This window comes from Gadus chalcogrammus, chromosome 20 (genome assembly GCF_026213295.1).
Source record: "Gadus chalcogrammus isolate NIFS_2021 chromosome 20, NIFS_Gcha_1.0, whole genome shotgun sequence".
Classification (NCBI taxonomy): Eukaryota; Metazoa; Chordata; class Actinopteri; order Gadiformes; family Gadidae; genus Gadus; species Gadus chalcogrammus.
Window position 1 is genome coordinate 2,242,509 of NC_079431.1, and position 14,687 is coordinate 2,257,195.

General features: G+C 49.1%; 1 protein-coding gene across 4 annotated transcripts in view; it reads right to left on the minus strand.

Annotated features, from left to right (window-relative positions):
- Nucleotides 1–14,687, minus strand: part of osbpl6 (oxysterol binding protein-like 6) — a 44,560-nt gene that overhangs the window by 9,797 nt on the left and 20,076 nt on the right. Inside the window, exons 5-13 of one of the 4 annotated variants that reach the window (XM_056579257.1) lie at nucleotides 14,029–14,142; nucleotides 11,972–12,160; nucleotides 8,787–8,931; nucleotides 7,995–8,098; nucleotides 6,296–6,388; nucleotides 4,815–4,983; nucleotides 3,771–3,901; nucleotides 1,935–2,030; nucleotides 592–720 (exon numbers count right to left, since the gene is read on the minus strand). In XM_056579257.1, the coding sequence (XP_056435232.1) occupies nucleotides 592–720; nucleotides 1,935–2,030; nucleotides 3,771–3,901; nucleotides 4,815–4,983; nucleotides 6,296–6,388; nucleotides 7,995–8,098; nucleotides 8,787–8,931; nucleotides 11,972–12,160; nucleotides 14,029–14,142 (1,170 nt within the window). Of the gene's footprint in view, nucleotides 1–591; nucleotides 721–1,934; nucleotides 2,043–3,770; nucleotides 3,902–4,814; nucleotides 4,984–6,295; nucleotides 6,389–7,994; nucleotides 8,099–8,786; nucleotides 8,932–11,971; nucleotides 12,161–14,028; nucleotides 14,143–14,687 lie in introns of all 4 variants that reach the window. The other 3 variants (XM_056579256.1, XM_056579258.1, XM_056579260.1) reach the window with 3 other exon arrangements.

A 14,687-nucleotide genomic window follows, 5' to 3' on the forward strand; every position in this document is an offset into this window, starting at 1 on the left:
CCACCCCCCCCCCACCACCCCCTATTTGCCCCCCCCCGCACACACTCCTTCCTGTACGTTTCCTCCACCCCCTGGTCCTAGTGCCACTACTGTTTAGGCGTTGAGTGTCTTCAGTTTATCCAAAGTGCTCACGTCTAGCAGATCTTTTATCCAAAGTGAGTCTCAATGGATACAGAAGCACGCCGTGCATGACGGCAGATTGAGGGTTAATAAGATAAGATAAGATTACACTTTATTGTCTGTTGCACAATTTTTCTTTGACATGGCTCCAGTCACAAATAAACATTCACACAGACATAGAAGACAAGACAAGACAAGACATGGGTGTTCAGGTAATAATCGCAGATGCATGCCTGCAAGCAGGATGTGGACGTCGGGGTGAAGGCCAGGACCCTAACCCTAACCCTCACCCTAACCCAACCCTAACCCTAACCCTAACCCAACCCTAACCTTAACACTAACCTAACCCTAACCCTAACCCAACCCTAACCCAAACCGTAGCAGGATACGGTTTGGGTTTGGGTTGGGTTTATATTGTGGTTAAGTCCTAAGCCGCATGACCTTTGACCTCGATGGATGGAGCGTCTTTACCTCGTTTTCTGACGAGCTGGCGGACAGGAGCACTTCCTGGGCGTCGAAGAACTCGGACACCGACTCGGACATGGAGAGACGGCTCTCATTCGAGGCCTGTTGGGTCAGAGGGATCCCCATCTGCTCACCCTGCGAACACACACACACAGACACACACATACACACAGACACACAGACACGCAGACACACACACAGACACACACAGACACACAGACACACACACACAAACAGACACACAGACACTCAGTCACACACACAGACACACACACAGACACACACAAACAGACACCGACACACACAGACACACGACACACAGACACACACACACAAACGCACACACACACAGACACACACAAACACAGACAGACACAAACAGTTTTACTTAGACTCTTGAGCTGCACAAGAAGGACGGGGGGTAAAACAGGGGACTGCAATGTGAGCGAATCAGGGTGACTTTGCCCCGGGTGGTTCTCTCTGGTGGGCAGCCAGCCATATTTACTGATTAGTCAGTTCGCCATTGTTATTCTTTGTTCTTTCTTTTTCTGTCGGGGCCTTGGCAAGTGAACTGTTAAGGTCATCAGCCAATGTGTTCGGGAAACACACAGTTTCTCTGTTAAAAGGTCGGGAATCAATAACGCTATCGACGAATACAGTAAAGAGCGGGCTGCCAGATGGCCGAGCGGAGCGGGAACTGGGTGGTAATGAGCCAGCGGGTTTCCTCTGGTTGGTCGTTCTGACCTGGGAGTCTTCGCTCTGACCGCGGAGTCGTTTTCCCGAGACCGAGCAGAAAGATGGACGCAGCGTCTGTGACGTCACCAATGATTTACACACGATCGTTTTTGAGGGTTCTCAGAGGGTCACCGGTTTTTATCCAATATTATTGTGAATCAACCATGAAAGTGTATGAATAGTGATTATAAGAAGATGAACTAGCCACGGACATGATTACTGAAAATAAAAAGTTTTGCTTTTGAATAAACACAATTTCTTACCGTTGACTTAGAGGCCGTTAGAGGAGCTACAAGCTAGTCTCCAACGTAAACGACCTACAGGCCGTTAGAGGAGCTACATGCTAGTCTCTACAGCTAATCTCTACCATGAACCTAAATGCCGCTAGAGGAGCTTCATGCTAGTCTCTACCGTGAACCACCTAAAGGATGTCAGAGGGGCTTCATGCTAGTCTCTACCGTGAACCACCTAAAGGATGTCAGAGGAGCTTCATGCTAGTCTCTACCGTAAACCACCTAAAGGATGTCAGAGGAGCTTCATGCTAGTCTCTACCGTAAACCACCTAAAGGATGTCAGAGGAGCTACATGCTAGTCTCTACGCTGCCGTGTCGTACCTCGTCTGGCGTGGAGATGATGTTTACGCTGACCACCTGTTCGCTCAGGACCGACTCGGAGTGGATGCGGCTGAGGCGCGTGCGTAGCTCTGCGTTCTGTGACAGCGCCTGCAGTGATGAAACGGCGACATGATTGCTCCAAGACCCAAGACGTCGGTCGTGTTCGGCCGTAAGACGGGTGATCGTTAAAGTAGCGATTGAGCCCCTCCCGATAACACTGTGGGAGACTTTCACAGTTCATAAAAATCAATATCAGCTCCGTCCTCTGGATGGAACTCTGTGACAGGTACTAACGTCGTCAGCACCGACTGCAGATTTGACCAGGACTTTTTAAACTACCAGTAAGCTGAAACGTTACACATTGCGACTTGAAGGACCACTGCCCACACAAGAATTGCAAACGTAAAAATGCTCCGGGCTCAAGTGGAAACCTGGGCTGGACCTCCTGAGGTAGCAAAGCTATCGGGACGTGACCTCATGATCGTCTCCCGATGGAAGTCCCGACTAACAAGAACTGAGGGTCTGCCAGAGAACAACAGACGGTTAGATTGCCAAACCATCGCATTTTCTTTTTCTGAATTTTTTTAATCTTTCAATTGTGTGTGGGAGTAACATAAAAGTAAGTTAATAGAGTAAGATGTTCTGTATGTTCAAACGTATGACATGAGCGGTGCGCTCAGCTAATTATGAGGTTTAAAATCCCCTGACCCTTGGGCCACCACACCTTTAACGAATTATACATAAAAGACTCAAAACCAATTAGCGACAAAACGCAAGAGAACGTGGACGACACAGCTCGCCAGAAGGCTGTCAGCTCCGGGGACAAAACCGACCAATGAGGTTGCGGGGCTTCCGGAGAAAGCTCTGAGAAGGAAGAAGCTAATGACCCTGATGACACGCCTCCCCCCCCCCCCGCACCAATTAGTACGACCCGAGCTCCTCGACTCGGCTGCCCGGGCGCTGACGGGCACGGCCATCTCTCCGGGAGGGGACAGTGACGGCGGGGTGGTCAGCCGTGACTGGTTTTAAAATAGACGCGAGTGGCGGGCTTAAAGCACGGTTAAGATAAAACGTTTGAGACCGGCGACTGCTGGCAAGAGCATCACAAGCGATTGTCAGGGGTGGTGGCGGGTGCTTCCCCCTCGCGCTAACTCACAGAGCATGATAATTAACCTCCACCGCAAGAATTTGAAACGGCTAACGCAACTACGCCATGCAACTGCTCACGAGGTAACGTCTGGGAACCCATGACATCAGCGGCTGTCATAGCAACCGAGGCAGGGTGCTTACGCCCGCTTGGGCAGAGAGATGGGAGCTGGCGTGGCATCGGCTCATCTAAAAACAAACGCTAACTTCAGGGCTTTACTTCACCTGGAGAGACTAGGGAACGGTAATCTTGGCAGATCTTTTTATCTCGATGGGGCTTTAAAAACATCTGAGGAGAGAAATCTGTCTCCATCACGCGAGGGCGGCATGGGGCTCTAGTTCAATCCCCAGCTCCTCCTAGCTGAGTATCGATGTTTCCCTGAGCAAGGCACCTCACCCTGACTGCTCCTGACGAGCTGGCTGTCGCCTTGCGTGGCTGACTCCGCCGTCGGTGTGCGAATGTGCGAATGAATGGGTGAATGTGAGGCAATATTGTTAAAGCACTTTGAGTGGCCACTGGTTAAAAGAGCACTATACAAAAGCAGTCTATTTACCATTTACATAACACCTTGATTCACAGAAATGGCAATATCTTTTGGGCCGACAGTGTTTAGTTTTTTTTTGCTAGACATCACGGAAGCATTGACTGAGTTCTGGGTCTGTGGCGTGGAAGGCTGTGTGTGCGTTCACCTGGGACAGGGACTTCCTGAGGGTGTTGATCTGGGCGGCCTGGCTGCTCTGCTCCTGGTCCGACAGGATCTGCTTGATCTTCTCCTTCTCGATGCCCACCGTGTTGAAGGCCGACCGCAGCAGGCAATGGACTGGGGACGAGGGGGAGCAGAGAGAACGCGTTAACTACCGCCGTACGCTGCGAGTGTGGAGCGCACACAGACGCACAACGGCTTACACACACAGCCACATGCGCCACACATCCCATACACACACACATCAACACCACCCACACACACATGCGCACACACAAATATATATATATATACACACACAAACACACACATGTATACAGAATATACACACACCCTCATTAACACCTAGCAACCATCACAAAAACAGACATATTAACACACATACACACACACAACCATACACACACACACACACACACACACACACACACACACACACACACACACACACACACACACACACACACACACACACACACACACACACACACACACACACACACACACACACACACACAGGCCCCAGCATGGTCGATTATGTTAATAATCATCAATCCGCCCACACTAAGCATCCACTGGGCTCTGGCCCCTAGAGCACCAGCCGTGGCCGCCGCGGTAGCAGACCCTACAGCAGCAGTAGCAGCAGTAATCGCCGCAGATTAAGCATTAGCAGCATTAGCAGCAGCATTAGCATCAGCAGCAGCCGCAGCATAATCATTATCATAAGCATTATCATTAGCATTAGCATCAGCAGCTGCATTGGTAGCAGCATAAGCATTAGCAGCAGCATTAACATTAGCAGTAGCATTAGCAGCAGCAGTAGCCGCCGCAGCCACAGCATTAGCATTAGCAGTGGCATTAGCAGTAGCATTAGCAGCAGCAGTATCCGCCGCCGCCACAGCAGCAGCATTAGCATTTGCCTTAGCATCGTTAGCATTAGCATTTGCCTTAGCATCATTAGCATTAGCATTTGCCTTAGCATCATTAGCATTAGCATTAGCAGCAGGGCCCGGGGGCCCCGTCGGCCTACCCTTCTGAGCGATGGTGCAGAAGTCCTCCTGCAGCTTGATGTAGTCGCCGGCCCCCTCCACGCAGTCGGCGTGGCGCGGCGGCGGCACCTGGAAGTCCACCAGCTCAGCGCACAGGTTGGGGTTGGACGAGTGGAGGCGGACCGGGGGGATGGCCGAGGACAGGGGTACCTGGGGGGGGGGGGGGGAGGTAGGGGGGAGGTTGAGACAGGGGGAGGGCGGGGCTGGGTTCACGTCCCCGCAGTGCGTGGCTATATCAGGGGGCGAGGGGATCATCTGACCCCGCAGAGAGATTATACATCAAACACACAACGGCAGGAAACTGGAAACACCAGTGTTATGTAAAACCACTAGAAACAAAGTTCAGTGCTGTTGGTTTGCATTCGTCTCTGAGTCTTGGTGAATCCAGCGTGTCGTACGATAATATGTAATTGATAAGGGGAACACGTTGTGCACATATGGATGGGTGGATTCTGAAAAAAGGCACCGCAGCCAAACTGAATCAGCAGTAAACTCAGGCTCTGTAGTGCGATGCACGACCAGGGAAATTAGAGAAAGCAAATTCATCCTTATTCATGCACTGCCACAGCAATCAATTTCGGTGGGTACTGCCAGAAAAGGAATGGGGAGGAAAATAGAACTTAGCTGACAAAATAAAACAAGCTTTTTTTTGTGGTGGGGGGCGCGGGGAGTTTCCTGTGCAAAGTGTGCCTAAAGTGCTTACTTAACTTTAAGTGGATCCGGAAAAGTTTCGAGCATAAATTATGTCTGACGCACGATTCGGAAAGTTATGCTAATTCCGTTATTAGTGCGCAGAGTGAAACTCTTCCGACGCCCACGCACGCCACCGAGGGAACGCCACTCTGTGAACGGCACCGCCGGGTCTGAGCGGTTTCATTAGCGTCGACGTGTGAACGTTCCCGCTCGCTAACAGCAAGCGGTGTGGGATAATGTCTCTGATGTCGGAATAATACTGATTATCTCACTGCTCTTTCTACAGGCTCATATAAACAGTATTTTGTCCACCGTCAATTCAGATTTTACTCACTTTTACGTGGAAAGTCTATTGGTTACATGCATCAAGTCATCAGCAAATGGTATCTAAGCATACTTTGGATGTTCACATGGACCAAGGCATGTTCACATTAGCATAATTAAATTTCCAGTTGTCATGTCTGTGGCTAATTCATCTTCATATTATTACTAGTTGAAGTTAATTTATACTTCAAATCAAAATGTCTAAATATATTTCTAAACATAAGACAAAATGTCTAAATATATTTCTAAACATAAGACAGTCAGTCAGTCAGTTAGCAGAAGCTTCCGGAGACTTCAGATCAGAGGGAGGAGCTAGGGCCTCTAGAGTCAGTCAGTTACCCTGGCCACCGCGCGGTCCCCAATATGTCTAATATGAATCAAATGTATTCCCCGTCCTACTTGACACATCGATGGAGACCAGGGGGCGACAGAGTAGAGCATGTACCTGGAGCTGGAACTTAGAGTCTTTCCCGACACTTTTTGTTCTCCATCTTCGGTTCAACCGCTTCTCTTTCTTTGATAACTCTACGCAATTGGTCTAAGCCAATCAAAAACGTGGACCAAAATATAGAAAGAAATGCGGTTAGTAAGGGGTGCAAAACAAAAGCACAACAGATTCAAATCAAAGCAAACAGAGCCGGGGGGGGGGGGGGGGGGGGGGGGGGGGGGGGGGGGGGGTGAAGGCCAGGCCGAGGTCACAGCGGGGAGCAAACAGGACCTCGGGGCGGTGAGCTGAACCTCGCCTCAGAGGGAACGGCATTCAACCAAACGGGGATCAAAGCCTGCTCGATGTGAGGAGATGCAACGGTCGAGATCTTCTTCTGACTCTCGTGGCAGGGGCGGCACTCTTCCACACATCAAGCAGGAGAAAGTGGCATTCTGAAGTGGTTTCAGTGATGGATGATTGGTTTTAACAGATTTAATCCATTAAATGTTAAACAGTCTTTAGTTTATACCTGAAGGAACCCGGCATCGATACCTCCAGCAGTGCGTTCGGCACACATTAATCTTCCTTAAAAACCTGACGGTTCCACTATAACACATCTCCATAGGAGCCTTAGGCCACGTTTATACGTAGCAGGGTATTTATAGAAACGAATATTTCCCCCCCTCCGTTTTCAAAAATAACATTGTGCACACAACACCGTTTTCAAAAAAGTTGTCGTTTACATCGAAACGGATAAATACGCCGTTGGGACATTATAACTATGCCAAACCTATGGGCGGCAGTGTAGGGAGAAGGATAAAGCCATGCAAGCCAATCAGAATCCTCAGAATCAACAACAACGAATAACACGAGCGTCTTCCTGTAACAAACAAACTGTAAACATAGGGCGCTCATATGACGTTAAGCATTTCCTGGCGCATAATGTGACGTTTCAGAACCTAAAACCCCGTTTCTACCCGTTGACACGACAACACGTAACCGGCGTTTTCAGAAATCTCCACTTTGGCCGGAGTTTTTAGAAATGATCGTTTTCTGTGACAAAAACGGCGTTTTCGTGTAAATGAGAGGCCAAACCGTGTGAAAATATCTGTGTTTTCCCTTCGTGTAAACGGGGCCTTAAAGGAGACTCAATACTTCCTTTACTTAGATGTGTCAGTGTACGGAGGCACTTGTGGTGCGTTAATGTGCCTGCACGAGTGTGCATTTAATATGCGTGAGTTTGTGTATGTGTACGTATGTTTGCATTTGAGTGTACATATGTGTGTGTGTGTGTATGTAAATGTATGTGTGTGCATGTAAGTTTATAAGTGTGTGTTTGTGCGTGAACAAGTGAATGTGTGTGTGTTTGTGGCTGTGTGCGTGTACTTGTGTGTTGTTTTGTGCGTGCGTGTGCACTTGCACATGTGTCTGTATGTATGTGTACACGTATGTGTACGTATGTGTTTACGTGGGTGTACGTGCGTGTGTGTCAGTGTGTGTGTGTGTGTGTACGTCTGTGTGCTTGCCTGTACGTACGTGTGTACATATGTGTTTAGGTGTGTACGGGCGTGTGTGTGTGTGTGTGTGTGTGCGTGTATACGTGTGCGTCTGTGTGTACGTGCGTGTGTGTGTGTGTGTGGGTGTGTGTGTGTGTGCGTGTATACGTGTGCGTCTGTGTAGACGTGTGTGTGTGGGTGTGTGTGTGTGTGTGCGGTACCTGCATGTCTGTGAAGTTGGGGGCAGACTGGGTGCGCTGGAGAATCTCCAGACTCTGCAGTAACTTACTGAGCTCCATCAGGCTCGACTGGCAGCGTGCCAACTCTGGAGACACAGCGACACAGGGTCACAGGAGAACACACACAAACACACGAGAGACACACACACACACACACACACACACACACACACACACACACACACACACACACACACACACACACACACACACACATAAACACACGAGACATACACACACAAATGAGATACACACCCACCCTCACATGGACACACACACACATACGAGACATGAACACACACACACACACACACACACACACACACACACAAGCACACACACACACACACACACACACACATGCGAGACATACACACACATAGACAAACATGTGATACAAGAGACGTATATGCACACACACACACAGACACGCACACAAACGCAAGCACAGATAACACCCATCATCGCATGGACCCACACACACATTCACCCAGAAAGCACACCACACACACATGAGACTCACACCGTCCCATGGACACACGTGTCCATGGGAGTATGTCTTGTGCGCGTGTTGGTCTCATGTTTTATTCCCATCTCCTCTGGTAGAGCGTGAGTGTGTGTATGGCGATGGTGGGGGGAGGGGCAAGGCACTTAGGCCGTTTAAATGAGTCTGATGGATGCGCCACTTGACGGTCGAGGAAGTGGTCGGTAGAGGAGGAGGAGGGGGGGGGGGGGGGGGGGGAGGAGCACCGTGGGGGGAGGGGGGGCACTTACCCTCCGCACACTTGTCCATCTCCTCAGACTCCTGGAGCCAGGCGGCCACCTTGCTCTGCCCGTTGCTGTAGGAGGCGGGGAGGCTGCTGCTGCAGCTGCTGCTGCTGGGGGCCACGGGCTGCCACGGGAGGTTACTGGGCTTAGCCTGGAGGGGGGGGGGGGGGGGGGGGGAGGAGGGGAGAGGGAGGGGGGAGGAGAGGGAGGGGGAGAGAGGGAGGAGGAGGAGAGGGAGGGGGGAGGAGGAGGAGAGGGAGGGGGGAGGAGGAGGAGAGGGAGGAGGGGGGAGGGGGAGGAGGAGGAGGAAAGAGAGGGGGGAGGAGGGGAGGGAGGAGGAGGAAAGAGAGGGGGGAGGAGGAGAGGGGGGGGGGGAGAGGGAGAAGGGGAGGAGAGGAAGGGAGGGGGAGAGAGGGAGAGAGGGGGTGGAGGGGGAGAGAGGAGGAGGAGAGGGAGGGGGGAGAGGGAGGAGAGGTAGGGGGGAGAGGAGGAGGCGAGGGAGGGGGGAGAGGGAGAGAGGGGGTGGAGGGGGAGAGAGGAGTATGAGAGGGAGGGGGGAGAGGGAGGAGGAGGAGAAACAGACACACCCAGAAGTCAGTTAATTTTTAATTAGGTTGGGAGAATTGGGATTGTGCTACACTAACAGTGTCAGACAGACAGACAGACAGACAGACAGACAGACAGACAGACAGACAGACAGACAGACAGACAGACAGACAGACAGACAGACAGACAGACAGACAGACAGACAGACAGACAGACAGACAGACAGACAGACAGACAGACAGACAGACAGACAGACAGACAGACAGACAGACAGATAGATAGATAGATAGATAGATAGATAGATAGATAGATAGATAGATAGATAGATAGATAGATAGATAGATAAATTATAGAGAGAGCAAAATAGATAGACGAAGTCCATCTGTTTTTATATATTGTTGGCAATTAGCAAATGAAAAAAAAACAATGGGACTATATTATAATACTATTCTAATATACACTCCACCATTTGCCTTCCCTTTCTCGCTCAGTCTGCCCTGCTCAAGCGGGAGGGAATGAACTCCCAGCCATATTCTGATGAGCCCTGCTGCATGATGTTCTCTCCGTCTGTGATAACGAGGCTCCCCTGGCCCTCAGGGCAGAGGGGTGAGAGATCCAGGCATCAAGGCAGGCGTCTGATCACCTCAGATGGGGTGAGAGCACAGCTAAGACTCCCCTCTCTGGAGCTGCCTGGACGCCTGACTGGCTTACCAGCCCGGCTCACACACACACACACACACACACACACACACACACACACACACACACACACACACACACACACACACACACACACACACACACACACACACACACACACACACACACACACACACACACACACACACAGCTCACGTACATGCACGCACACAAAACACACACACACACACACACACACACACACAGACAAACACGCTCAAACACACACACACACAGACACACGTATGCATGCACACCCACACGTACACACAAACGCACACACACACACACACACTGACACACACACACACACACACACACCTTAACACAAATACACACACTCACACACACACGTACACACCCACATCCACGCACACAAACACTCACACACATACTCCATCCCACGCTCCCGAGACATGTTGGGATTTGATCCCAGGTTTGGAGCAGGCAGCCGTCTAGACAAAGTGTTTAGCCTGATCTCCCGGCGATAGCGATCGAGATACGATTACCATTTCCAACGGACATCACAGGATGGACGGCATATCTAATGACACGCGAAACGACGTCAGTCTTCTTAATGAGCTGCCTGCCGCCGGCTTAATGTAATTGATCGAGTGCTTGATTGATAGATGATGACGATACCAATAGTGTTAATACGTCCCTTATGTTGTGCCTCTCTGAAGTCAAAAGACAGAAGCAAGGCTTTCTGTTGAACCGGCTGGATGCAAAGGTCTGCCAATAGGTGTAAACCAAACCAAATCCATCGATACTGTTTATGTTCTAGCCTGAGCTTAGGAGCAAATGTGAAAAGAAAACGTAATATTCAACATCTGTCCAATTATTGCCGTCTATAGAACTGTCTATCATTGAATTTACAACTGACTAGTGACCACATCATATTAAAGTCATTGATATAATAATGTGAATGAATGAATAAAGGAACAGAAAATGGATTTTATCACATGAATGAATAATTTGTGTCAGTAATTTTAAAACAAAAATGATTAATCTGTGTTATAATTTCTTCATATCGGACCTAATCACCAATAAAACAACGCTATAAAACCCTAATAGCTCTTCTATCCCTGCTGCACTAATATCATCTTAGTTCAACCCCCATCTCCTCCGGATGCTCTACAGCAGGGGTCTTCAACGTTTTCCCAGCCAAGGACCCCCAAACTGACGGAGAGATGGAGCGGGGACCCCCTACTTATGTATTGTATAAAATTGTGTTTCATATTAAACTATCCTTCTTCTTAATTGAAGGAGCAGGCAGAGAAAAGCTCTCCATCGGATCAAAAGTGTCCATGTAAACGCGGCTAATGTGTTGGATTCATGTTAATGTGTAGTTAAAGACATTTCGATTTGTGGAAACAATTGCGGTGGGAATATAAAAAAAATGTCTAATCAACAAAAACTTTCGCGACCCCCCTGCAGTACCTCCGCGGACCCCCTAGGGGTCGCGGACCCCCTGTTGAAGAGCCCTGCTCTAGAGCATTGGTTCTCAAAGTGCGGCCCGCAGAATCATTCCTGGCGGCCCGCAATGACATACATAATCATATAAGTTATAAAAAATAATTATTAAAAATAATAATTAATTTAAACAAATATAAATAAATATAAAGAGAAAAGTCGACTCTTTCTAGCTTTCAATTAAATCCTTTTACATTTGTTAGTAGTTAGTTTTTCCGACTGTACATTACTTTGAAAGGATGAACCTCAGTTTCGTGATTTAGACCTCACTTGACCTCACTCCCAGCGGTACACGGTGCAATGTTTTTTTTGACCACTGGGATGCTGACGGCGTTTCCCGCCAATTTTTTTTTTCATTTGGCGGCCCTCAGTCAAATTTTGGGTTCCTAAATTGGCCCTCAGTTGTCAAAACTTTGAGAACCACTGCTCTAGTGAAAGGCGAAAGGCCCACAATGCAGTGCGGCGCGACCGACCTTGACTTCGTGCACCGCGGGGGGCGGGGGCTGCGGTGACTCCGCCGCTGCGGGCGCCGGCGCCGGAGGGGGGGGGGGGAACATCCGGATGGTGGCGTCGCGCGGGGAACGCACGATCTCGTTCTGCCGGTACAGCCGGTGGTGGCGCAGCTTGGACACCCAGGCGTCGAAGATCTCCTGGGACTTGACCTGCAGACAGAGGAGAGCCGTCCTGGGTTTACACCTGCTTCAGCCTGGCCCAGGGGTCCTCAGAGAGGGGTACCCCCAGGGGTACTCGGGAGGACTGCAGGGGATACTCAGAAATTAAAATTAATATATTAATTATTTTATGTATTTTTCTGGGCACGTTCCAATTCTGAAAGCTGGACAATAAAAAATTAAAACGGACAAGTGGTTGAAATGTAGACAATGGGGATCTGTGAAAAGGAACACCAGAAACACCATCATGCCGAAGAATATATTTGAACGGGATTCACCTCTGCATGCTCTGACCCTCCCCTGGCATTGGGCTTCTTTTGCGGGGAGAAATTTGCCAAAAGTTGCATGAAGCACAGGCCCATATTTCTCACTAAATTGTGGGTATTTTTTCTCCCCCGTTTACGTGGCCACTAACGAATACTCGATACTCGATTAATACGGCGCTTTGCGCGGGTGGAAGAGACGTGAATCTCCGCCTCTTCTGCTGCGTTCACACCCTCACCATGACGTGATCAAGGCGTATGCATGACAAAGTTCATTAAACGACGGTCAAGTTCTCTTAACGTAACTCATAACTAGGGATGGGCATTTGAAGAAATTTCCTTGATCGAGCATCGCTAGAGTTATCGATCAATTATCGATTAATCATTAACTTTTTTCTAGGCTATATTGAAATTCCCGTTGGTAGAAAATGCAGCATGTTTTTATCAATGAAATCTTTATTCCAACAATAATGTATGGGCCAACATTAATACAATACAGTTAACTTGGAGACCTACAACTGTTTAACAGTTGTAAAATAATAAATACAGGCATCATAGGTTATAGGCCTATGCGGCGCTCGTAAAGTCCGAACAATGCGCCTAGCCGCCTACAGGCGCTCTTAAAGGTTTGGAAACGATTCAACAAGACTAAATCTGTAGCCTATTCCAATTACAATAAGTAGCCAACTTATCGGACAACAATAATCAAACAAAGGCAGTAGGCTAAAAGTGGGCATTAAACGGTATAACTGTTTTGAAAAAACGGGGGAAAAAAGGCCGACATATAGGCTATAGGCTGCAGCCGGCGCGCGGAAAAGGCTCGCAACAAAAAGATGAGCCACCCATTTACAAACAATTGCATGAACTAGTCTATCTAAAAGCAATACCTTATTGAACATATATAAGGCTGAACTTGTTGCTAAAATATCACAGTTTTGGCAAAATGTAACGACTCCAAGAGGCACCAAGCCGAAAGAAAAGCAGAGCGAGAGACAACACATTAAGAAAAAAAAGAGCGACTCACATACGGTGGTGACTGTCCCTACCGTCCAAAGCATAACTCCAGCCTACATATTTTTGTTTGGGAATATAAGCATGTTAACATGCTCGCGGGTCAGACGCGAACGCAGCCTTGTAACTGTCAGTCCAGCAGCAGAAAACACCCGCTCTGACGGGACCGAAGTTGCGGGGATGCAGAGGTATTGTCGCGCTAACTTTGACAGGAACCTTCTTCCATTCACTTTCCACCAGTCGGCAGGGTGGTATTTCTCCCACATAGTGATATTCAATTAAATGCTTCAAGACTCACAGTATGCAACACAACGTCCTTTTGATCGATAACAATATAAATTGATCGACGCATTTCTTAACGATCGATTATCGAGCATCGATTAATTATGCCCATCCCTACTCATAACCCTGTAATTCCCCGGGAAGCAAACCCAACCACTTTACCGAACTATGGTTTACACGAACAAGGTTTGATTTCGATTCAATCTGAACGAGCCAATACCTAAATCCGGTTCTGACGGGTTTACGTGAGTGAGCGTGTGACGGTGGCGCGGGTCGGACCTCGTCCAATCGGACACAGCGTACCTTCAGGTGGTAGATGTGCTCCTCGGTGTCCAGGTCGATGCGCCGCGCCCTCTTCTTCACCGACATGACGGACAGCCCCACGTCGATGCTGCCGTGCAGTTTACCCCTCTGGATCTGGGGAGCAGCACAGGAAGTGGGTGGGGAGACTTCCTGTGTGGGAGCCTGGACTGAGAGCACTCATACTCTGACGTAGCGGTTCTGTTTTCATCCAAACGCTCGGCGTTCGTACCGGGACTGGTGGTGGTGTTATTATATGGATCACACAACAACGAGGCGGGTTGGTGTAACACTTAACCGCAGAACGTCTCCCGGGAGAGAGATCACGTTCCGTAATACGTGTCAGACTACAGCACTTTGTTTCTGTATCATGTTACATAACACATGTCAGACTACAAACGCTGGTTATACACCGGCGGTTCTACAGTCCCTGGATACTAGTCCTTGGTTAGTCCCTGGTTACTAGTCCCTGGTTACTAGTCCATGGTTACTAGGCCCTGGTTACTAGTCCCTGGTTACTAGTCCTGGTTTCTAGTCCCTGGTTACTAGTCCCTTGTTACTAGTCCCTGGTTACTAGTCCTGGTTACTAGTCTCTGGTTTCTACCATCCCTGGTTACTAGTCCCTGGTTACTAGTCCTTGTTACTAGTCCCTGGTTACTAGT